The 24608-nt window shown below is 40.3% G+C and overlaps 1 protein-coding gene across 1 annotated transcript in view; it reads right to left on the reverse strand.

Annotated features, from left to right (window-relative positions):
- Positions 1 to 6417: 6417 nt before the first annotated feature.
- The window catches only part of nt5dc1 (5'-nucleotidase domain containing 1), a 68279-nt gene continuing 50088 nt past the window's right edge, over positions 6418 to 24608 (reverse strand). The window contains exons 9-12 of the mRNA XM_052095563.1: positions 17193 to 17314; positions 14980 to 15141; positions 9821 to 9983; positions 6418 to 9580 (exon numbers count right to left, since the gene is read on the reverse strand). Of these exons, the coding sequence (XP_051951523.1) occupies positions 9468 to 9580; positions 9821 to 9983; positions 14980 to 15141; positions 17193 to 17314 (560 nt within the window). The 3' untranslated portion in view covers positions 6418 to 9467. The remainder of the gene's footprint in view (positions 9581 to 9820; positions 9984 to 14979; positions 15142 to 17192; positions 17315 to 24608) is intronic.

Below are 24608 nucleotides of genomic sequence, written 5' to 3' on the forward strand. Positions count from 1 at the left end.
TAATATGTGCTTTATAAATAAATTGAACATTGAATATTGAACATTTATTTTGAGACAAAAAGAAGATATTAAAGATAATTCTTAAAGGGGACCTATTATGCAAAATTCACTTTTACATGGTGTTTGAACATAAATGTGTGTTGGCAGTGTGTGTACACAACCACCCTATAATGGTAAAAATCCACCCAGTCCTTTTTTTTTAATCCCCATTAATCATAAGCACTGTCTCAGAACAAGCTGTTCGCAGACTCTGTACAAAGTGATGTCACTTTGTACAAGTCCTGACCACTACTGTTGATGGACTCTGCTGATGGACATGTTTGTTTGTGTGTATTGTTTCGTTATAGCACATAGTGAATGTTGTAATGGTATTTGTGTGGTGTGTGTTGCTCATCCATCATTGCAAAACTGCTGAAAAAACTCAATAAATTCCTGGTTCATTCTCAAAGTTGTTACTTCTGACGGAGTCTTTCCCTCATCAGTGTCTGTCTCTGGTTCAAACATATAGGGCTGAACACCACTATTTTCTCCGTCAGTCATATTGCTTATGATGTCTAGTTATCCAAAGCAGAGATGTCAAAACTCCTATTCTGGATATGGGGCGGGAGTACCAGCTCAATTGCATTTAAAGACACACACACACACACACACACACACACAAACAGCTTGTTTTAATTCCCAACCAAATATTGGCATATTCAACATGGTATAATAAATGATCTGTAGGGTATTTTGACCTGAAACTTCACAGACACATTCTGGGGACACTAAAGTCTTAAATTACATCTTGTGAAAAAGGGCATAATAGGTGCCCTTTAATCTTATCATAGGTAACACATAAAGAATGAGCATGGATTTCAGTTTTGAGTCCTAAATATAGTCATATGTTGAGATTGCCAAAGGTAATTTAATTATTTAATAAATAATAATAATAATTAAAAAATAAACATACTTAATTTGATATTAAAACTTTTTTCCTGATCTCCCAAAAGAAACTTTTTTTTAAAGAGACCTACTAGGCTAGATGAATTAAGACTGAATTATTATGAAGGAAATACATATAGGCTATATGAAAAGCTAATTTCTGCCACTTTAAAAAATTGATAGGCTTATGAATCTTTTTAGCTTCAAAACTTGAGTTTGATAAAGAACCTGCCAAATTTTACAATGTATTGTAATGATATTCCCGCATGTTTGACAAACTAGACCTACTTATAAATGATGCACAGCGATTATAGGGTTGCCACCCGTCCAGTAAAATATGATTGTCCCGTATTTAAAGATGAAACGATGAGTAATCCGTATCGAAATCAATATGGGCCGCGATTTGTCCCATATTTATGATGGCCTGATGGCGTCACTGCAAAATCATACAAGATAATTAATTTAACCTTGATAATTGTTGGAAATTGTGTCTAAAGGGGCCGTCTAAAAAGTCCTCAGCTGTGCTAAAACGTGCAAAAACTGTGGAGGGTGTGGTAAGGGACCGTCTGAAAATTTCAAACAGCAGCACCCCAACCTTAACAACCAGAACCAGCCCAATTCATAAGCGAACTAAGCGGCTACTTAGGGCCCCCTGTGGCCACCAGGGAGCCCCCAAGAGCACAAGATATTACAGCTTAATGTCAATGGACAATGGTAATTATACAAAAACGCAATGTTATGTTAACGAGCCATAGGATGTAAGCAGTGTCAGACAGTTAGTTGATTGAAGAGGCAGCAGCGTTGCAGAAAATCATCAATGTCAAAAAAAAGGACATATCCCTCTGGTGCAGAGAAAAAGAAAAAGAAGGAAACAGAGCAAGAGAAAAAACAGCAAGAAAGTGACAGGTATGCTAAGTAGCTAGGCTATGTTACAAGCTAACATTAGCTGGCTAGCTAACATAGCCTAGGTAGCATATCTTCTTGTTTTAGGGAAGTACAAATGAAGACAAAATTGTTAGCCCCCCTTATGAAATTTCAATTCTTTTTCAAATATTTCCCAAGTGATGTTTAACAGAGCAAGGGGATTTTAACACAGTATTTATTATTGTATTTTTCCTCTGGAGAAAGCCTTATTTATTTCAATTTATCTGGAATAAAATAATTATTTAAAAAATAAAAAAACTGCTAAGGTCAATATTATTAGCCCCCTTAAGAAATTATCTGTTTGATTGGCTAAGGAACCAACCACTGTTATCCAATGACTTGCCTAATTAAACTAATTAATCCCCCAAGCCTTTAAGTTGCACTTCAAACTGAGGATTAGTATCTTGCAAAACAACTAGTGAAGTGATATAAAACTGTCATCATGGCAAAGACAAAATACATTTACATTTACATTTATGCATTTGGCAGACGCTTTTATCCAAAGCGACTTACAGTGCAATTATTACAGGGACAATCCCCCCGGAGCAACCTGGAGTTAAGTGCCTTGCTCAAGGACACAATGGTGGTGGCCGTGGGTTTCGAACCAACGACCTTCTGATTAACAGCCCTGTGCTTTAGCCACTCCTACATTTCTTTAGACTTGAGAAAAATAATTGTTACTGCTCACAAAGCAGGAGAAGGATATACACGTTTATCAAAGTGTTTTCAGGTGTCAAGAACTGCCGTGAGAAGCATTATCAAGAAGTTTGAAGAGACCCACACAGTGGAGAACAAGACTGGCTGAGGCAGGAAGCGAAAGATTTCAAAAACCTTGGAAAGAAAACTGGTGAGAGAGGTTTCTAAAGACCCAAGAACAACTGCCAAGACACTAGTGAATGATTTAGCCAAGTCTGGGATTGATGTCTCAACGAAGACAGTCACTAGAGCCCTGCACAGGAATGGACTGCGAGGTTGCAGACCAAGAAAAACTCCACTTCTGAAGAAGAGACATCTCCAAGCTAGACTGAAGTTTGCCAAGGACAACCTAGAGAAAAATGATGCATACTGGAAATGTGTCCTTTGGTCAGATGAGACCAAACTAGAGCTCTTTGTCCATAGAGATGTTGCCATATGTTTGGAGAAAGAAGGGAGAGGCGCTCAACCCAAAGAACACCGTTCCCACAGTGAGACATGGCGGTGGGAGTATAATGCTGTGGGGATGTTTCAGTGCGTCTGGAACTGGGAATCTCATCAGGGTCGATGGAATCATGAAAAAGGAAGACTAAGAGAAGATTTTGAAAGACAACCTCAGGCAATCTGCAACAAAACTTGGTTTGGGTCGACATTTCGTCTTCCAGCATGATAACGACCCAAAGCATACCTCACTTCTGGTGAAGAACTACCTCAAAACGAGCAAAGTGAACATCCTTTACTGGCCTGCACAAAGCCCAGACTTGAATCACATAGAAAATCTGTGGGCCACACTGAAGACTAGAGTCCATGCCAGGACACCAACAAATCTGGAGGAGCTTGAGAGATTTGCTAAGGGGGAATGGGCTGTGACTCCTCAGGAGAAATGCCTAAAACTTGTTGAGAACTACACCACACGACTAAAGGCTGTTATTAAGCAAAAGGGATACACTATTGAGTATTAACATCAGAGGGCTAATAATTTTGACCTGTAGTTTTTTGATTCTTGGTTATAATTTTGTATTATAAACACTCTAAGTTGCCTAAATAAACTATTATGTTTAGAAATGCTATGTTGAAAAAAATATTTGCTCCATTAAACATCACTTGGGAATTATTTGAAAAATAACAAAATATTTCAAAGGGGGCTGACTGTAACTGTACATGTTTGATTAAACATCCGTAAATAGCCTTGACAACTTAATATATTATAATACAACATATTACTTAGCTAGTTTTAGATTAAAGTTGTTGTCTTCTGTGTAAAAATACATTTCCTGGGTATATATTTTTGTAATAAAAATAAGCTTCTGTTCTATAAACTTGGTACTGATAACAGCTTAACATTATTTACATTAGCCTAACATTTTGGGGTCTTTGCTATTATATTCCAATATCATTATGCCTCACTTAGCTAGTTATAGATTAAGTGTTGTTGTTTTAGGTGTGCAAATGACTTGCTGCTGTGTATACTGATTTATGTTGTTAAAATAACATTCTGTTCCATCAACTATGTACTCTTATGAAACTTCCCTAGTAGCACTGTTGAAATATAATGGAGGTGGGGCACAACCAACGCCACCTGCCCCAAGTGCCAATGCTACAGCTGGTGATGATACAGCAGGTGAGTTTTCAACAATCCCAGATCAATATATTAATATGGATAAACCATGCCTTTTGTGAGATATTTTATGTTTTTGACAGACAGTTACCTTATAATATGACATCTAAAATGGCTAGCTTTTATTATTATTTTAATCATTCATCAGGTCCATCCTCTGCAGGAGAGGAGCACTTCCCAGCACCTGCATCCACTGATCCGACTGTTCCTTTGTCTGTCTCAACCTCAGCGGAAGTGGCAAGTTAATAGCAAAGCAGCCTTTGTATTTGCTCAGTTTACTGTAGAATATCCTGAGATTAATATTTCTATCGGGAAGACACGCAGGCTTGAGTGAAGTTTAAGATGCCATTTATTTGATAAATGTAAAACAGAAAGCAATGTCTCTCTCTTTGGCGTAGGCCCCGTCCCGCGGTCCGAGGGAGTTGTGCCCGGAACCGTCATGTCCTGCCGGAGATAGGAGGCAGGGGCGAGGAGCCTACCCCCGTGCGGGACAGGGCTCAACTGGTGGTGGTGGGGTGGTGGAGGTTGCCTGTGTTTAGCACACTGAAACAGCAATTTGATAGATTGTGAGCGGACTTATAAAGCAATGGCTTACATGCGATTGGCTAGGAATTACCCAGCTAATGATGTGATGATGTACAGCTGCTAGTCTTCCTGCTAGAATTACGCTGCGCTTCCATTTCTAATTATAATTATTAATGTAATGTCCTTATAGGTCCTTCTACTTCTGTGGTCATTGGGATCAATGTCACATATTCTCACTTAGCAACTTCTAGCCTACACCATGGATCAGCAGCTCCTCCAGTTGACCCAGCTGAGTGGTCATCTATACTATCTGACTCAGATAGGACTGATCTGGTAAGCAGAGGGCCACTGCCTATAAAGGAAACTTTCTAACATTCCCTGAATAACCTGATGGCTGAAGCTTCCACTACCACTACACTTACAGACAATGAATTAATGGGTGGAAAACTCAAGTGGAGCTGGCTCACTTATTCAAAAAGAAATACTGCTTCTGCTGCAAATTGTTCTCCAGGAAGTCCACAAAACTGGTAACAGAGGGTCAACAGGATTGGGTAAATAAAGGTGTGCTACTTTTACAATTAAAAACCGTAGCAGGGTAAAATCATGCCAGGCAGACATTGGTATGATGTAAGCAACACAGCTACAACTAATAAAATTGATAATGGGTGTGTTAGATTTATAGTGTGCGAATAATTAAGCATTGACAATAGTCAATCATATAGGCGGCCCTGAAGGGCCCCCAAATCAAATTCTGCTTAGGGCCCCATAAAGGCTTGGGCTGGCCCTGTCAACAACTCTACAGTGAGTGTCCCATATTTTATAACTTCAAAAGTGGCAACCCTATATACACACCCCAAAACATCATGCAAGAAAGAGAAATGTGATTGGTTTAACGTGTCAGTCAGACATTTAATCTGAATACTGAAGAGAGTACAAGCCTGTTCACTTCAAGCAAGGATGACAGGGCAGATGATCATAGATAGTGCTTATTGTAATGTTGGACAGTGTCTGCAGTAAATGGAACAATTGTTTATATTAAAATGGTCCATCAACTGATTTCATCAAGCATGTTTCACGGGTACTTCAATGTCACAGTCTCGCAGATGGGACAGGCAGCGCGATCAACAGAGAGTTCAAGAAATTTTTTATTTTGGATAACTGTCTGCAATGTTTCCCCAGAGTACACTCGATTAACTGTCATCGATTAACTGTTTAAACCAACTAGCACAACGCACAAAGTGAGACGATCCAAAAGCGTCTGTCTGACGCATGTGTACATTGACACGTCCTTAGAAAAGCTCATAACCTTGGACAGATTGACAAATTCTGTGGACTGTAGGTCAATGATAGGCTTATGCTTAACAATATGGAAATAAACTATTTATTGCCTTATAAAGCCTCTTTTTGTATTGTCTAATTAATGCTTTACTAGACTGCCACTATAATGCATTTTAATTATCTGAATTATTATTTCATTATTACAAATAAGCAACATAACTATACATTTCTAATTAGCTTCAGCACAGCATCTATCACAGAAGTCTCCTCCTATAGAAAAATACATATAAAATGCTCTTCTACTTCTTGAACCATATTATACTTGAACTTATAGGTTAAAGAGTTCAACAAAAGTTCATTACAATAGCACATATTGTACGTATAACAAATTGTTTTACATTTATTCAACAGCATTTGGGAGAGGAGAAAACACATGAAACCCCTTAAAATTCATGTACATTTTTTATTTTTTTTTATTTCTGCACATATGAACACTTTCCCTGTACTCAATTAACAATCACGAGTGCTGTTCACCACATACAGCAGAAGATATATATATATATATAATTTGTTTTAATCAACAGAGAAAAGTAGGTCATAGCTCTGATGAGGATTTCCACACCGCTGTACTTTATGAAGCTGCCCAGTGATGGAACACGTCACTTAAAACTCAACTTTGTTAAACAACAAAATCACATGCAGTTTGTCTTTTAACACTGTACCATTTTTTTTTTTTATGTTAAAACCATTACAGCCTACCACTATGAAAACCCCATCAGACCACTCAACATAAAAACATAAAATCCACTTACATTTATTTAACAAATCATTATCAATGTTCAGGACCAGCACACACATGAAACAAGTAATGGGATTTAGATGGACATGTGCTCTGACACATAAAACCACTAAATGGCTGGGTAAAGCATGGCACCATTCAACACTGCCACTGTGCATGAGAGAACGTTGGCTGTTTACATTGAATATCACCCAACAACACAATATGTTTTACACCTTTACTATAACATTACATACACAGAGAAATTCTTAAGTATTCACCCTTTTTCATTCAATAACAACGAAGACCTGAAACAAAAGGCATTTGTGCAAGAAGTCAAGTGGACACTTAATAATTCATCTGCATTAGGGAATATAATGAACTGTACACACCATCTCTCTCATTTCTCATAGCAACTCTCAAAGAGTACAGTAAATAACTTTAATAAAGAGTTGGGTGAGGAATCACAATCAAATGCAGGAAAGTAAACAATCTTCAATATACTACAATACACTGGCCCTAATGTGAACCAGTTTCAGCACCCGCAGTTCACTTGCAACACTTTCAACAATCACAAGAAAAGCAAAGAACTCACGGCAGTTTCTTGGTCGCATGGATATTCAACGTCATTTGTGCCTGGCTTTCTTGCAGAAAGAAATTACATAAAAGCACAGTGTATTGCCAAAACACGTCCTTCGAGGTTAAATACACAGCTCATGGGTAAACTATGTTTTTATTTTGTACTCCTTGAAGGTAAAGTTTGCCCACAAATGAAGCTTTTGTCATCATTTACTATCTACAGTATATGGAGTAATTTTATGATAATTTTATTGTGCATTTTTGTCATTTTGGAGCTTGACAGACCCAGTCAACATTGCTTTCATTACAGTATATGCAAAATGAGGATGAGCAAATGATGACAGAAATGTCATTTTTGGGTGAACTATACCTTTAGTAGTTCAATGGTAGTGAGAACGCTCTACTGATTACAAATATGTGTTGTTGTGAGTAAACTGTGTCAGACACAATAGATGGTAACTTCCTTGTACATCCGATGATCAATGCATGTCTAGTCACAAACAGACAAACACCTTCAGTTACAGTATAAAGGTGAAGTCAGAAGTTTACATACACTTAGGTTGAAGTCATTAAAACTCCGTAGATTTCATATTAGCAAACTATAGATTTGGTAAGTTGTTTAGGACATCTACTTTGTGGAAGACATGAGTAATTTTTCCACCAATTGTTTACAGACAGATTGTTCCACTTTTAATTGACTATATCACAATTACAGTGGGTCAGAAGTTTACATTGACTAAGAAAATTCCAGAAAATGTCAAGTTTTAGACAATTAGCTTCTGATAGGCTAAATGGAGTCAATTGGAGGTGTACCTGTAGATGTATTTTAAGGCCTACCTTCAAACTAATGCTTGACATCATGGGAAAATCAAAAGAAATCAGCCAAGACCTCCACAAGATGGTTCATCCATGGGAGCCATTTCCAAATGCCTGAAGGTACCACGTTCATCTGTATAATCAATAGTATGCAAGTATAAACAACATGCGACCACGCAGCCATCATACTGCTCAGGAAGGAAGCACATTCTGTCTCCTAGATATGAATGTAGTTTGGTGCGAAAAGTGCAAATCCTTCCCAGAACAACAGCAAAGGACCTTGTGAAGATGCTGGAGGAAACAGGTAGACAAGTATCTATATCCACAGTAAAATGAGTCCTGTATTGACATAACCTGAAAAGCTGCTCAGCAAGGAAGAAGCCACTGCTCCAAAACCCCCATAAAAAAGCCAGACAATACTTTACAAGTGCACATGGGGACAAAGATTTTTCCAACATTTTGGCCATAATAACCATTGTTGAGGCTTGCAAGCCGAAGAACCCCATCCCAACCGTGAAGCAGGGGGGTGGCAGCATCATGTTGTGGGGATGTTTTGCTATAGGTGGAACTGGTGCACTTCACAAAATAGATGGCATCATGAGGCAGGAAAATGATGTGGATATATTGAAGCAACATCTCAAGACATCAGCCAGGAAGTTAAAGCTAGGTCACTAATGGGTCTTCCAAATCGACAATGTCCCCAAGCATACCTCCAAAGTTGTGGAAAAATGGCTTAAGGACAACAAAGTCAAGGTATTGGAGTGGCCATCACAAAGCACTGACCTCAATCTGATAGAAAATTTGTGGGCAGAACTGAGAAAGCATGAGCGAGCAAGGAGGCCTACAATCCTGACTCATACCAGTTCTGTCTGGAGGAATGAGCCAAAATTCCAGCAACTTATTGTAAGAAGCATGTGGAAGGCTACCAAAAATGGGTGACCCAAGTTAACAATTATAAGGCAAGTGTATGTAAACTTCTGACCCACTGGGAATGTGATGAAAGAAATAATTCTCTCTACTATTATTCTGACATTTAAAATTATTAAAGTAGTGATCCTATGACCTAAGACAGGAAATGTTTTCTACGATTAAATGTCAGGAATTGTGAAAAACTGAGTTTAAATGCATTTGGCAAAGGTGCATGTAAACTTCTGACTTCAACTGTACTTGTGCTTGTAGGGGTAAGAAGATAATACACAGACACTGTCCAGGGTGTTACATTCACACAGCTTTAATCACTGGTTGGAAAGAATGGATGGCCTAGCTCTAAGTGAATCTGGAGAACTCAATAGTGGGACAATCTCCTGGACTGTGCTGAACAGGTGTGAGAATTCAGGACTGGCTCTGTTCACGTTTCAGCAGCGAGTCCGGAGGTCTGGGGTAATAACCTGTTGTGCTGGGCTTTTCTGGAGAAAATCTCTGGAACTTAAAGTCTAAAGGAAGGTCTGAAAGACAGATGCAGGAAAGTTGATTTATTTATCAGTTGCACAGCTTACATGGGGTTTGCATGGCACTGACATATTTAAAGGAATAGTAGCTTAAAGGAACAGAAATTATTAATAGACATTCAACTTTTCTATCAAATAGTTTTGCTGAAAATAAAATAAATAAATAAATAAATAAATCGTCCCTTTTTCAGGACACTTCAGATATTTGGACACCACTGTACATAATAATACACATACCTGCTATAGCCTCAATGCTTGGTATAGCCATGGTGCTATATGTGTGGATACTGTGGCAACACCAGGTGAGACTCTGTGTCTCCTCTCCTTCATTCTTTTGCACATCGACAAAATATGAGCCCCACTGATTTGACACAGCTGAAGGAGACTTCATTCCCTGATCCTTAGAGAAAAATCATGAAAATGAAACACAGTCAAAGATAGAGACAGAGGGATAGAGAAAGCTTAATCAGCCTCAACAAACCCATGTGTGCAGTGTAAGACATAATTCTTATTTAACCGTGGGATAATTTTGGTACTTTCCACATATAGTGGCATCTTTCAATACAAGTTTCTTTGCAACGTCTGAATCATAATAGTTCTCAAAAGAATCCTTAGAGAAATGTGCTGAACAAAATATATAATCCCACATTGATGCATTCAGGAACTAATTTAAATAAGCCATTCGTTCCTAACATTGGGATCCTTCAGAAGGCTATGCAGAGATTTTTCCACAACCAGGAACACAACAATGTCTTAAGGGGAGCTTACTTGACATCTCAATCTTTTTGTTGGTTAGAAGAAAACAACAGTAACAAAAGTACCAACTTCAGTGTATCAACAGGAGAGGAGACTTGTTCCAGAGGAGAACTCAATGCGCCCGAGCCAACATTGGGAGCAAAGGAACTCCCCACTGGCTATTTATGTATGCCATCACCGCAGTACTCTCTGTTTGGATTAGAATGTAAAAGCCTTGCATATCTGTCCAAAAAGCTCTCCGAGCCAGAAGTACAACCAACTGTTCTAGGCGATTTATGTGCTCACCATTTGCACATCTGTTCAGGTGCCGAATGCTAAATAACCACCAGGGCACTCCATTGAGACCTCTTGGCAGAATGCAATGTACATCTGGTAGAATGAGGACTTTCTCTCAATAGTTAGTGAGAAACAGACAACGCCACATCACTAGGAGATGTAAGTGCCATGTGATGAGGCACTCTCGATTTGACCCAGCACTAGATTGGCCTCGATGTAACAAACCAAATGGGATGGCCGTGGCAGGCATTAACCCCAGCATCCACTGGAACTGTCACAGCGGTAAGGCTACTCACAGCTTAAATTTCATCAAGAATTATAGACTGAATGTGAGCATCGTTTAGAAGTGCTGACATGGTAACTGAGTCAAGTTTCAATCCTAAGAATGCACCAAAACGTTCTTTGCCCAGTTGACTTTGAGGCCCAAATGCTCCAAGTGCATAAGAAACAGGTCCCTGTGCTTGCACACCAGGTCCTCTGATCGTGATAAAAGCAACCAAGCGTCGAGTAGTTCAATGCATGGATGGTGCTAAGCCTCAGCGGAGTGAGCACCGCATTGACACATTTGGTAAATGTGCAGAGAGCAAAGGACAAGCCGAAGGTCAGGACTTTGAACTGGTGTGCAGTCCCCTCGAAAGTGAATCTAAAGAATGACCTATGACGAGGGGCTATTTGAACATAAAAGTATGCATCTTTCGGGTCAATCATCACAAACCAGTCATAAGACAAAATGTGTCTCTGAGGAAAGAAAATCTTGAACGAAGACTTGCAGAAAGTTTGGTTCAATTGCCTTACATCCAGTATGGGCTGCATGGACTGTACTGTAGGCTCTAATTCCCGATTCATGGTCCTCTGACCATAAGGAATGCTTGCCCCGTCCAGGAGGTTTTCCACTGGAACAAGAACCAGAATTTTCCATTTAGGCCATGGACGCAGGGGCCTCACTGCTGGCTCAGTCTCCGCCTTCTAGAGGAGAACTAGATTGTTGGTGGCCATTTGTTTCATGGGACACTGCCCAGAGGAAGAGCACGTGTGAACCGGCTGTGCTACAATGTTACCTCGCCTCAAAGAGATGTGCCTGTAGTCAATCGACATCTAAGCCGACTGGAATCGCTCTGTGAAACTCATGGCTTCACCAAAGAGTCCTTGCTGTGACACCGGAGCGTCGAGCAACACTGTTTTGTCCTTGTTGCGTATCTCTGACAAATTCAGCCAGAGATGATGCTCAACCCTTTGAAGGACTCGGTTTCTCTGCCATTTTTACCCATGCCTTTTAGTAGGTTTGCTTGGTAGGCCTGCAAAACCACCATGGTGTGCAGGGCTGAACCAGCTTGGCCAGCCACAGCATAAGCTTTACACACTAATGTGGATGTGAGCTTTGGAAGGCTGAAAGGTGTGGAGGCTCAATATTTTTAATGGAAATTCAGTTTGAAGCGATCTTACAGCATGACAATCATGATAGTTTTAACTTCAAATTGCCTTTAGGAGGTGGATTTAGCTGTTTGAAATGCAGGGAAAAATCAAGAAAACTGATTGAGGATGCCAGGACCGGAGCTAAACGTTTGTTAGAGCTGTTTAACACAACTTGTGTCTTTGGGTTACAGTCTTTACACTGGGTGCGTGAGCATCCTTCAAGCCACAGTGAGAGGAAAGATGAGGTGCTCAGCCTATTTTAACCACACAGCACATGCTGAACTAAGTGGAACACATGTTGAAAATGCACTATAAACTATTTGTTCCTGCAGTGGAAAAGGGCCTATGGTTAATTTGTGGTACACGTACTATGGTTTTCAAAAACCATGGTTCTTACCACTAAAAATGGTTACATGGTTAGTGCAGGATTACTATAGTGAAACCTCATGGTTAATTTTCTTAAGGGATGGACAAAGGTATAGAGAGGGAACTAAAAACTATTTCAAAAAATAAATTAGGCCACTTTAATCACTATAATCTGTAAGACTTCAAAAAACATGTAAACCTATGACATGAAAATAGCTAGTGGTTTGGTTATATTAGCAGTTTTTGATGTACTCTGGTATAATATTTGGCTTCTGCATTATTATATTTAACAAAATGAAATATGGGTCCACTTAAACCAAGGATACACATTGTTTGTGCGGACCACAATGTGTTTTGTGCAGTAAGTGTCAGGATCTTGCCATCTCTGTCTGGTCTTTTCTTACACTTTTTGGGCAGGATCCTTATTTTTTTTTATTTTCAGTTCTAGTAACTGAGTTTTGTTGTTTTTTTGTCTGGTTGTTTTGTGTTATGTTTTATGTTTAAGTTTGCACCCAGTTTTGCATTTTGTTATATTCTTTTTTCAATAAAGATTTTTGAGCATTCCACTGTCTGCATATGTTCTCAGTTAAATACTGTTATAATAAATCTAGTAAAATAAATAATAAGAATATATGTTATGCTTTTATGGACATTTTCTTTTCTTTTATACAATAAACTAATTTGGTACTCAGTTAGTTCCCCATAAAAGCAAAACCAGTCCCACAGCATTAGACTTTGATATTAGACATTTGTACAGTTTTATCACAGAGGAAGGATGTGTGGTATGCAAAGATGTTCTGTTTTTACTCATAGTTTCACATTTATCTTAATATTTTTCTCGGAAATCTGAATCATCATAACTGCTTGGACAAGGCATAATTTAAACTCCAAGTAAAACCTCTTAAACAGAGACAAGGACTTCAATAGAATGACATTAATAAAGATCAAACACAAACTCTTAGATCTTTGGAAAAAAGGATCGTTTGATCAGAATCCCCACAGTTTGAATAAACCATACACTGGCTCTATGTGAATTTTTCTCAAGAAATATAAACACATTTGACCTTTCCACAACATCACATAACTATAATACAGAATTTAATGGAAGTATCCACTAATGCGCCACTAATATGAAAATGTATATTTGTGCAAACTGCCACACAACCTTTATACACATATTAAGCTATATACATTTGATACGATAATCACTGTCAGACAACACCAAAGCAATGATTTTACTGAAGTGTAAACAAATCTGAGCGGAACTGAGTAGATCTTCATTTCAATGCACATGGTGCAGTATAATTTGAGCACATTTAGCAACTGGTTAAACTGGATTGAGAGAGCTTAGTGAATGAGTTGCAGGTTTTTGGGCTGAAATACCACAAGAAAAAGTGTCTCAACCCTCTTTTGCATGAGTGAGTTCACTGTTTATTTCCAGGACCCAGAACATAATAAATAAGCAGAAAATGAAGGAGTGTTTTAAACAGAGCTGGCTTTCCGAAGCAGTCAAAACTACAGAACTTTTTCAAAAGAAATGTAAAACTGTGCATTCATATCAAATAGAAAACAGGAATCATAAACCCTGTATAACACACACAGTGGGGCTGAGTGTCCTCTAAAATGACATTTTTGCTGTATCATCACATTTTTTCCATGAACATCCTCTAACTTTCCTGTGATTCTCAACTTCCTCTTTCCATTGCATGTCTTTTCTCCTTACACTGTCTGTGTAACTGAATAACTCATTGTAAGCAAAGATGTAAGCTTTTAATTTGCAGCTCTGTGATCAAACACAAATAATAAAAAAACTTTATGTAATTGGAATCCCTACCATAATTCGGAACATTGCTAAAAGATAACGATGAACTTTTTCTTAATGAATTCCAAGGAAACTCAAAACAAAAACTACAGAGTGAAAAACTGGTTAAACTGGATTGAGAAAGCTTAGTGAATGAGATGCAGGTTTTTGGGCTGAAATGGGGCAGTGGTGGCTCAGTGGTTGAGGCTCAGGGTTACGGACCAGAAGGTCAGGGGTTCAAGCCCCAGCACCACCAAGATGCCACTGTTGGGCCCTTGAGCAAGGCACTTAACTCCAGGTCGCTCCGGGGGGATTGTCCCTGTAATAAGTGCACTGTAAGTCGCTTTGGATAAAAGCGTCTGCCAAATGCATAAATGTAAATGTAAAAATAATTGTCTTACTCATATTGCCTTGATTTCCAATAAACATATTTAAACAAGTTCAATTCACTTATTAAGCAAAATTGTGCATGGTAAGGTAAATTATTGGCAAATTGATTTTCTTCTTTAGTGACGTTTGTTTACCTTTCTTTACCAAAGATTTGTTTAAGTATGCTTAGATATTTATAGAAGATTACACAAAATTAAAAATGATTCCAAGCAACAAATAAGATCATACTGGATAAACTGAAATTCCTAAAGGATTTCTGGATAAAGCTCCAGAACAGAGTGTTTCAGAAAAACCTTCATTACTTTGACACGTACACAGAATTCCTATTCATAGTATTCTTGAGTGTGGAAAAGATCTTGAGCTTGACTAAACAGAAACAGCCTTTCACTCTCACCTCAAATTTGCCCTTCTTCTCTACAGGACCTTCACTTGGGGCGAGGCTGTTACAGGGGGTCCCCTCCCCCTCAATCTCCTCCACAATCATCACCGTCTCCCACTTTCCAAAGCTACAGGCCGGGAACATGTCTGAGCGCATGCTGTCTCCAAAGTACACCACCTGCACCACCAAAGACACACACACACACACACACACAACACACACACTCATGTCGGTGCGGCAATTCTATCCCCTAACCCTCACAAAAAAAACTTTCTGCATTTTTACATTTTCAAAAAACACAAAGTTCAGTATGTTTAAGCAATTTGAATTATGGGGACACTAGAAATGTCTTCATAAACCACATTTATAGCATAAACACACACACACACACACACACACACACACACACAAATGCATGCTTAGACACACGCACATTCAATAAAGGAAGTAAATATACAATAACAGTTAATTACTAACTACAGGAACACTTTATAATAACTTTGATTAATAACATTGAGAAACATTATTATATTGTTATTAAATGATGCAATGCTTTCAAACATTCCAATTGTTTAGAATGTCATGAAACTTTGATTCTTATATTTTATTAAGGCTGTCCATTTAACATGTTAATTCTGTGTGATTTATTATATGAAAAAAAAAAAAAATAAATAAAAAATAAAATAAAAGAGTAAAAATTAAGGCAATTAATTATGTCCTTTTGTAAATTCTATAACAAGCAATTTTCCTACCAAAGGCTCAATTCAAGGATGAAGTGCAGCCTTCATGTTTTTGCAAATCCGATTCAGCTGGGGGCAGTAAGCTCAATGTGCAGCTATACATACAGACAGCAGGAAAGAGCAGAAACGGGTCTCGAGACTAAATTTAACTTGACACAGTGTCATAAAAATGTGCCGTTTATGGATAGAGGTGTTGAAAATTGATAAATGGATTGCTGTGGACTGTTAGTTTTGGGATAGCTTGTGTTTAATGATATGGAAATAACTCAAACAACAGATTGTCTTCTAAAGCCACTTTTTGTATTGTCTAATCAATGCTTTAATTATATGCCACAATGTCAGTTTGAATTATCGGAATTATTGTATTTTATTATAGTATAGGTCTATGTATAATTATTTTGATTATTATACATTGAAATATCTTTATTTGCGAGCCTATCCCAGCAAACACTGAATGCGATCAATTGCGAATTAACTGACATGTCATGTAATTAATGTCATTTTACATCGATTTTCATTGATTGTCAGCACTAATTTTCATAAATATTCATATTGGATTTCACTCCACTGGTTACTTGTACCTGCCAGCATCAAATTCAAGGCTGTGACACTGGCCTTCAAGACAGCCAATGGAACAGCACCCTCTTCAATTCGCTCCTCCAGGTCTACGTCCCAACTTGCTTTCTGCAGTCAATGAACGGGTGGTGCCTGGTGGTTCCAGTGCATAGTGGTACAAAGTGTATTTCATGATCATTCACTTTCTCTGTTGCTCTGTGGTGGAAGAAGCTTCCAACCTCCATACGATCTACTGAAACCATCTCAACATTCAAGAACCAGCTGAAAACACATCTTTTCCCAGAGCACTTGACCCATCCACACTAAATGCACTTACCTCCATGAAGAATAGATGCAATGCTATCTTATAAACTGGCCTAAAGAAGGTATCTTTGGAGGGAGCATAATTATGCAGCCTACCTTATGAAACAGCCTTCGCATTGGGAGTGCACTTTTTGTGAAGGCTTTATAGGTAGCTTACAAGTTTTCAGAACAAATCTAACCTTATTACAAAGTTTTACCCTAAATATGTAATATTTGAGCAACTCCAAGTAATACAGACCTTCTCCTTTTTCTAAAAAGTTATCTGATGTAGAAGGGTTCCCTGAAGTATAGGCAAAAAAAAGCTCTTATGTGTGTTCTCTGCTGTTTAGGTATGACTGTAGGAAAGAGGTTGTGTCCTGAGTTTGTGCTCTGACACACCTGTCAGCATGTTATAACTCTCTCAAACATGCCTGTGGCAGGGGAAATCTGAACGCCTTGGAGTATTGTAGGTAGATTTCACAAATTTAAAGCTTGAGGCTCCTTCCCATCCAAACACACACGACTGTTACTGCTATACCTTTGAAACACTGCATTACATCTTAAAACTACAGGGCACACAAAAGGATTGTCTGCTTAGAATTCAGAGGCAATCCAACAGTCCCGCCTTACCTTTGGCTCTGATTTGTTGCTCATGATCTTCAATAGTTCATGTAGATGAGGCCAGTTGCCCTGAGAATACCAACCAGGTTTTTCCAGAGATGGCAAACCCTCACTATCTTCAACATCATCCACTATAGAGAAAGAAATGAGAGGTGAGCTATATTTTAAACTAAAGCCTATTGACTATTTTTTTTTTAAAAGAGACAACATGACCTGACCCCACTTCCTGTTTCAGTTGAAAATACATCAAAACGTATTTTATGAGTTTATGACTTACTTTCTTCCGTTCATCACTAAAGGAATGGATTTAGATAATGTAGGCCTGCTTGTCATTTCCATGCATTTACAAGAAATGCAGTCTGATCTAAAGAAAATGATGTGACTATGACAAAATCTTTGCAAAATGAAATTACATTGTTATTTATCTGTATTACTGCAGTTTGAGGTGAAATGTCCACTGAGGGGCACTAAAAGCAAGTTAAATGTTCTCCCAAATAGATTATGTTTTTAAGGTTAATGCTCTATGGAGTTTTAAACAGACAAAACCTACTATATATATATATATATATATATATATATATATATATATATATATATATATATATATATATATATATTTGTGTTGGACAGGAGATTTCCCCAAAATTTGGAATGCCCAATTCCCAATGCGCTTTTAAGTCCTTGTGGTCACGTAGTGACTCGCCTCAATACGGGTGGCAGAGGACTATTACCAGCTACATCCGCGTCTGAGACAGTCAACCTGTGCATCTTAATCACATGGCTTGTTGAGCGCATTGCCACGTAGACATAGTTTGTGTGTGGAGGCACCAACAATCATCCATGCGATTATCTAATCAGCCAATCATGTGGCAGCAGTGCGTAAAACCATGTAGATACGGGTCAGGAGCTTCAGTTAATGTTCACATCAACCATCAGAATGGGGAAAAGCCATTCATCTCGTCACCTGGTCAGCCGATCCAGATCATTTCACCTTTTATCAAGATCACTGTCATAACTGGCTATATACAGTTTAAGCATTCTGCACACGGTCACTATTATTAGAATTTTCCTCCTCCCAGTAATATCACTTTGCCTAGTTTTTGCTGACAAAAAAGTTGAAAAGACTTATTAAAAAGTGTGCTGAAGTAGTTTTCTCTCCCTCCAGCAGGAGGCGTTGTAGTTGTTACAAGTGTTATGTTTAACCTTTACTAGGATGAGAGTAAGAAAATACAGCAGTCAATGTTGAAATATGACTGACAGCAGAATCCACTTCTGACGTGATCTACATTATTCCTTCTTTGTTGTCTTACAGAAAGCATTGCTTGTGAGTATTTTATGTTTAATATGAGTCTTGAAAAAACAATATTTGTGAACATTTATGTTAATCAAGATTATATTTGATAGTTTTTAGTTTTGATGAATGTTAGCCAGACTTTGCATTAATACATGCTGTTTATTACATGTGAACATACATTAGAATACATGTTGTTTATTTGTTTCTTTTTGTAGTTTCACTCTGTCGATTGTTGAAGGATACGTCAATAAAAGGACATTACAACTGTCAATTGTCGAGGAGTTTATCTATCTGCATAGCTGTGTCTGAGTCTAACAGTGAGGGCAGAATAGTGAAAAAGCACCTATCTACGCGACAACAAGTGGATGTTACATCAGCCTCAGCATAATCAACTATGTCTGAAGAAGGGAGAAAAAGCTCAGCGTCTGTCTGCTCCAAGAAATCGCATCACTCCAAGAGCTCTAAAGGTTCAGTTAAATCAGCTGCCAGTATAGCCGCTCTCAATGCTCGAGCTAAAGCTGAAGCAGCTCGTACAAGAGCAGAATTTGCAAAAATGGAAATTGAAATGAAAGTTAAGAAAGCGGAGCTTAAAGTAGAAGAGGTGCGCCTGGATGCCACACTACAAGCATTACAACAGCAGTGTGATGCGGAAGCCGCACAAGCTGAGGCGTTTGTCTTTGAGAAAGCGGCCACTGATCTTGAAGAAGAATCTGCATCGGGGTCCGTGAAGGTAGATTCCACAGAACGTACTCGCGACTATGTAAAACACCAAATAATCCTAAAGGCAGATTCAAGTCCATTTTACAACACAGAGCACAATGATACTCTAGCAACAACTGTCCCATACGAGCCACCAAAACAAGAACTAGGCCAGCCTACGGACACAGAGTACATCCATCGACCCCCGAGTGCAGACAAACGTAAAGATGTTCCCCAACTTTCCCAAAACATTCCTGTGCGGAAACTTTCATTTGGAGCATTACCGACACATCAAAGTACGGGATACACTCCACAACATGGCAATATGACTGATATAGCTAGGTTTCTAGCACGACGTGATTTGCTTACTGGCGGCCTCAGAAAGTTCAGTGACATGCCAGGTGACTATTGGGGATGGAAATCTTCATTTAACAATGTTATTGATGATTTGAACCTGTCTGCTAGCGAACAATTTGACTTATTGATCAAATGGCTCGGAGCAGAGTCCATTCAATATGCAAAACGTCTGAGAGCAGTGTATATTAACAGACCCTCCGAAGGATTGGGCAAAGTATGGGAAAGACTGGACGAGTGTTACGGCTCCCCCGAAGCCCTGGAGAAGGCGCTACTCGACAGACTTGAGTGTTTTCCGAGAATCTCCAACAAAGACCCATACCTCTTAAGAGAACTTCAGGATCTTCTCCTAGAGATAGAGGCTGCAAAGGACGAAGGCTATATCCCAGGCCTACTGTACCGCGACACTGCAAGGGGCATTCATCCTGTTGTGGAGAAGTTACCCTTCGGTATGCAAGAAAAGTGGATGACGTATGGGTCTAAATTCAAGAAGGAGCATTCTGTATCGTTTCCACCATTCTCAGCATTTGTTGCCTTCATTAGCACAGAATCAAAAATGCGCAACGACCCAAGCTTTAAGCACTCAGTGCAACCCGGTCTTGTACCCATTAAGATGAGGTTTCAGGACAAGCAGAGTAAGAGAGAAGCAATCTCAGTCATTCGGACCGAAGTGGTCAGCACTGAGCCAAATCCAACTGCAGGAACAAACATCTATGACCCAAATAAAGAATGCCCAATCCACAAAAAACCTCACGCGCTTAAAAATGCAGAGCTTTCAGAGAAATGCCTCTGGAGGAGCGTAAGGTCTATTTGAAGAGGAATCTGATATGTTTCCGGTGTTGTGCATCCACTAATCATCAGGCAAAAATATGTAAAGCCGAGACCTTTTGTGCAGAATGTAACTCCAACTCACACATTACTGCTCTTCATCCTGGTCCTGCACCGTGGGCAACCACCACAGAGCCTGCTTCCGACAACGGCGGGGAGTGCAATATAGCTTTACCTACGGCCACGTCTTCATGTACGCAAGTCTGTGGGAGTGAAGTCGAAAGTCACTCATGTGGCAAGATCAGTCCTGTATTCATTTATCCACAGGGCTTCCCTGAGAAGAAACTCAAAACCTACGCTATTTTGGACGATCAAAGCAACAGGTCACTTGCCAGATCTTCAATTTTCGATACGTTCGGCATCACCAAAGGCTGCTTCCCATACAAGCTGAGAACCTGTGCAGGCCTTGAGGAAGCTACGGGGAGGAGAGCATACAACTTCATTGTCGAATCTGTTGATAGCAAGTCACGCCTAAAGCTCCAAACACTTATTGAATGTGACATGCTGCCGGACAATCGCAATGAGATTCCTAGACCTGAAGCTGCTCGTAACCATTCCCACCTCCAAGACATTGCATCCGACATTCCAGATGTTGATCCTGACGCTAAGATCCTGCTTCTCATTGGTAGGGATGTTATTCAAGCACACAAAGTTCTTGACCAACGCAATGGACCTCCAAATGCACCCTTCGGCTCAGAAGCTAGCTCTAGGATGGGTGATTATTGGAAACATTTGTTTGGGTGGAGCTCACAAACCCGTACAGGCAAGCGTTTTCAAGACAAACATTTTGGACAATGGTCGCCCGAGTCACTTCCTTCCATGCAAGAACTTCATCCAAGTAAAGGAACGCATCATCCCACAAAGCCACAATAAGGTCAGTTTCCCTAACCATATTGAGAACACGTCCATAGGAGAAACCGTGTTCCAACAAACAAGTTTGGATGAGAGACCAGGTTACTCTCAAGAAGAAACAGCCTTCATGCAGATAATGAATAAGGAAGTCTATCAGGACAATACAAATAGTTGGGTTGCTCCGCTGCCCTTTCGTTCACCTAGGCCACGCCTTTCCAATAACAAGCAGCAAGCCGTCCAACGCCTAGCTTCAGTTCGTCATATGCTGAACAAACGTCCTCACATGAAAAGTCACTTCCAGGAATTCATGCAAACCCTTTTTGACAACGGCCATGCGGAAGTAGCGCCACCCCTTACTGAACAAGAAGAGTGTTGGTATCTTCCCTTCTTCGGAGTGTATCACCCCCGCAAGCTGGACCAAATAAGGGTTGTCTTCGACTCTAGCGCACGATATGAAGGAGTGTCCCTCAATGACGTCCTTCTTATCGGTCCGAATCTCAACAACAGCCTGCTGGGAGTGCTCATGCGGCTCCGTGAAGAGAAGGTAGCTGTTACAGCTGATATTAAGCAAATGTTCCACTGCTTTGAGGTCAGGGAGGACCATAGGAACTTTTTGCGTTTTCTCTGGCACCAGAATAACGACATGGAACAATCAATTGTGGAGTACCGAATGACGGTACACGTCTTCGGCAACAGCCCATCGCCTGCAGTAGCAACTTATGGACTCAGGAGGGCATCAGAAGATCAAGAGAAAAGAGACAATACAACAAAACATCTTGTGGAACGTCATTTTTATGTCGATGACGGGCTTGTCTCCTTGCCATCAAGTACCGAGGCCATCTCTGTCATTCAAAAGGCTCAAGAAACCCTGGCCTCATCTAACTTGAGGCTGCATAAGATCGCCTCTAATGACATCACAGTAATGAAAGCATTCTCCAAGGAGGATCTCGCAAAGGGTCTGAAAGATCTCGACCTAGGAGCAGACAGTCCACCAATGCAAAGGAGCCTTGGAATAAGCTGGGACATTGCAACAGATGAGTTCACCTTCCAAGTGTCTTCCGCTGAGAAGCCCTACACTCGTAGAGGGGTACCATCAATCATTAACAGCTTGTACGACCCTCTAGGCTTCGCAGCTCCGGTCAGCATCAAAGGCAGGGCCCTTTTGAGAGAGCTTTCAACAGATGCAGGTGAATGGGATGACCCACTTCCAGAACGAATGCGAGAAGAATGGAGTACATGGAAGGAATCCCTGAAGCATCTCGAACAAGTGCGAATACCAAGAATGTATACATCCATATCCTTCTGTGGTGCAGCCAAAAGGGAGCTCTGTATATTCTGCGACGCGTCCACCAAAGCTATTACTGCCGTAGCTTATGCAAAGGTCACGGATACAGAAGGCAAGAGCGAACTTGGATTTGTGTTTGGCAAAGATAAACTTGCCCCACAACAAGAGATAACTATCCCGAGGCTGGAACTATGTGCAGCTGTTCTTGCCATCGAGATTGCAGACTTGATTTCAGAGGAGATCGATGTTCCATTCCATTGTACAAGGTTCTTCACAGACAGCAAAGTAGTACTTGGATACATACAAAATGAATCCAGAAGATTCTATGTCTACGTGTGTAACCGAGTTCAAAGGATTAGGAAATCATGCAGCCCAGAACAATGGAACTACGTGCAGACAGATTTAAACCCAGCCGATGTAGCTTCCAGGTCCATTCCAGCAAACACCCTGATATCCAGCATGTGGCTCAAAGGACCAGATTTCCTGGTACGAGCGCACGCAAAGGAGACCAAGGGCTGTTTTGAGTTACTCAGTCCAGACTCTGACCCTGAGATTCAGCCCTACCGTGATCGGCCTTTGCAACTCGTCTCACAGACTCTTTCCTAGATCCAAGTCAGCTTTGAGTCCTTCTCAACTTGGACATCACTGCTTAGAGCAATGGCAAGACTCATTCATATCACCAGATGCTACAAGGGAAATGCTTCTGGAAGCAAGTGTCAAGGTTGGCATATTTGTAAAAGTATCACCCCAGAGGACTATGGGAAAGCAAAAAGCGTTATTCTGAGCTGTCTTCAACACAAGACTTATCCTGAAGTCTTTGCATGCATCGAAGCCCAGAAAGAGATACCAAAGCAAAATCCACTCAGAAACCTGTCGCCCTTCAAAGATGACGCTGACTGCCTTAGAGTTGGAGGTCGTCTTTCACAAGCCGACATGCAAAATGATGAAGCACATCCTTTCATCATCCCAGGAAAGCACCACGTGAGTACACTACTGGTACGGCATTATCACCAACAAGTACAGCATCAGGGACGCCATTTCACAGAGGGCGCTGTAAGAACAGCCGGATTATGGATTGTTGGCGGAAAACATTGCATCAGCTCCATCATTCACCACTGTGTCAAATGTCGCAAACTGAGATGGAACACAGAAACCCAAAAGATGTCCGACCTACCTATTGATCGCGTAACTGTCTGCCCACCATTTACTTACGTTGGTGTCTATGTTTTCGGACCCTGGACTATCAGTTCTCATCGAACCCGCGGAGGTCTTGCCAATAGTAAGCGCTGGGCCGTCATTTTTACCTGCTTGGGTACCAGGGCCATCCATGTTGAGGTAATCGAGTCAATGGAATCATCCGGTTTCATCAACGCCTTACGACGGTTCATCTCCATTCGTGGACCAGTAAAGCAACTCAGGTCTGATTGCGGAACCAACTTCCTGGGTGCATGCAAGGAGCTTGGTATAACCTCAAACCAGTGTGATAACCCAGAGATACGAGATTTCTTGGATAAGAGTGAATGCACTTGGGTCTTTAACCCACCTCATGCCCCTTACATGGGAGGAAGTTGGGAGCGCATGATTGGGATTGTGAAGCGTATTCTCGACTCAATGTTAACTACCAACTCAGTTCAGCTGCTGACCCATGAAGTTCTCGTAACCCTTCTTGCAGAAGTAACCGCCATTGTGAACTCTCGACCTCTCATTCCTGTCTCATCTGATCCCGACTGTCCCTTCATTCTTACACCTGCTACACTCCTTACCCAGAAGACTGGATCTCCACCTATCCCTCCTGGAAGCTTTGGCAAGTCAGACTTGTACGGACGCCAGTGGAGACAGGTGCAGCATCTTTCTAATGTCTTTTGGCACCGCTGGAGAACTCAATACTTGCCAACGTTGCAAGATCGAAGGAAATGGCAGTCGAACAAGCCAAATCTACAAGTAGGAGATCTTGTACTTCTCAAAGACAACCAAGCCAAAAGATGCCAATGGCCCATGGGAGTTGTGATCAATACCTTCCCCAGCCGAGATGGAAAAGTCAGGAAAGTAGAGATAAAAGTTGCTTCTGGGGGTTCGTGCAAATCTTTCTTGAGACCGGTTACAGAGACTGTAC

The sequence above is a fragment of the Xyrauchen texanus genome, chromosome 28, assembly GCF_025860055.1.
Source record: "Xyrauchen texanus isolate HMW12.3.18 chromosome 28, RBS_HiC_50CHRs, whole genome shotgun sequence".
NCBI lineage: Eukaryota > Metazoa > Chordata > Actinopteri > Cypriniformes > Catostomidae > Xyrauchen > Xyrauchen texanus.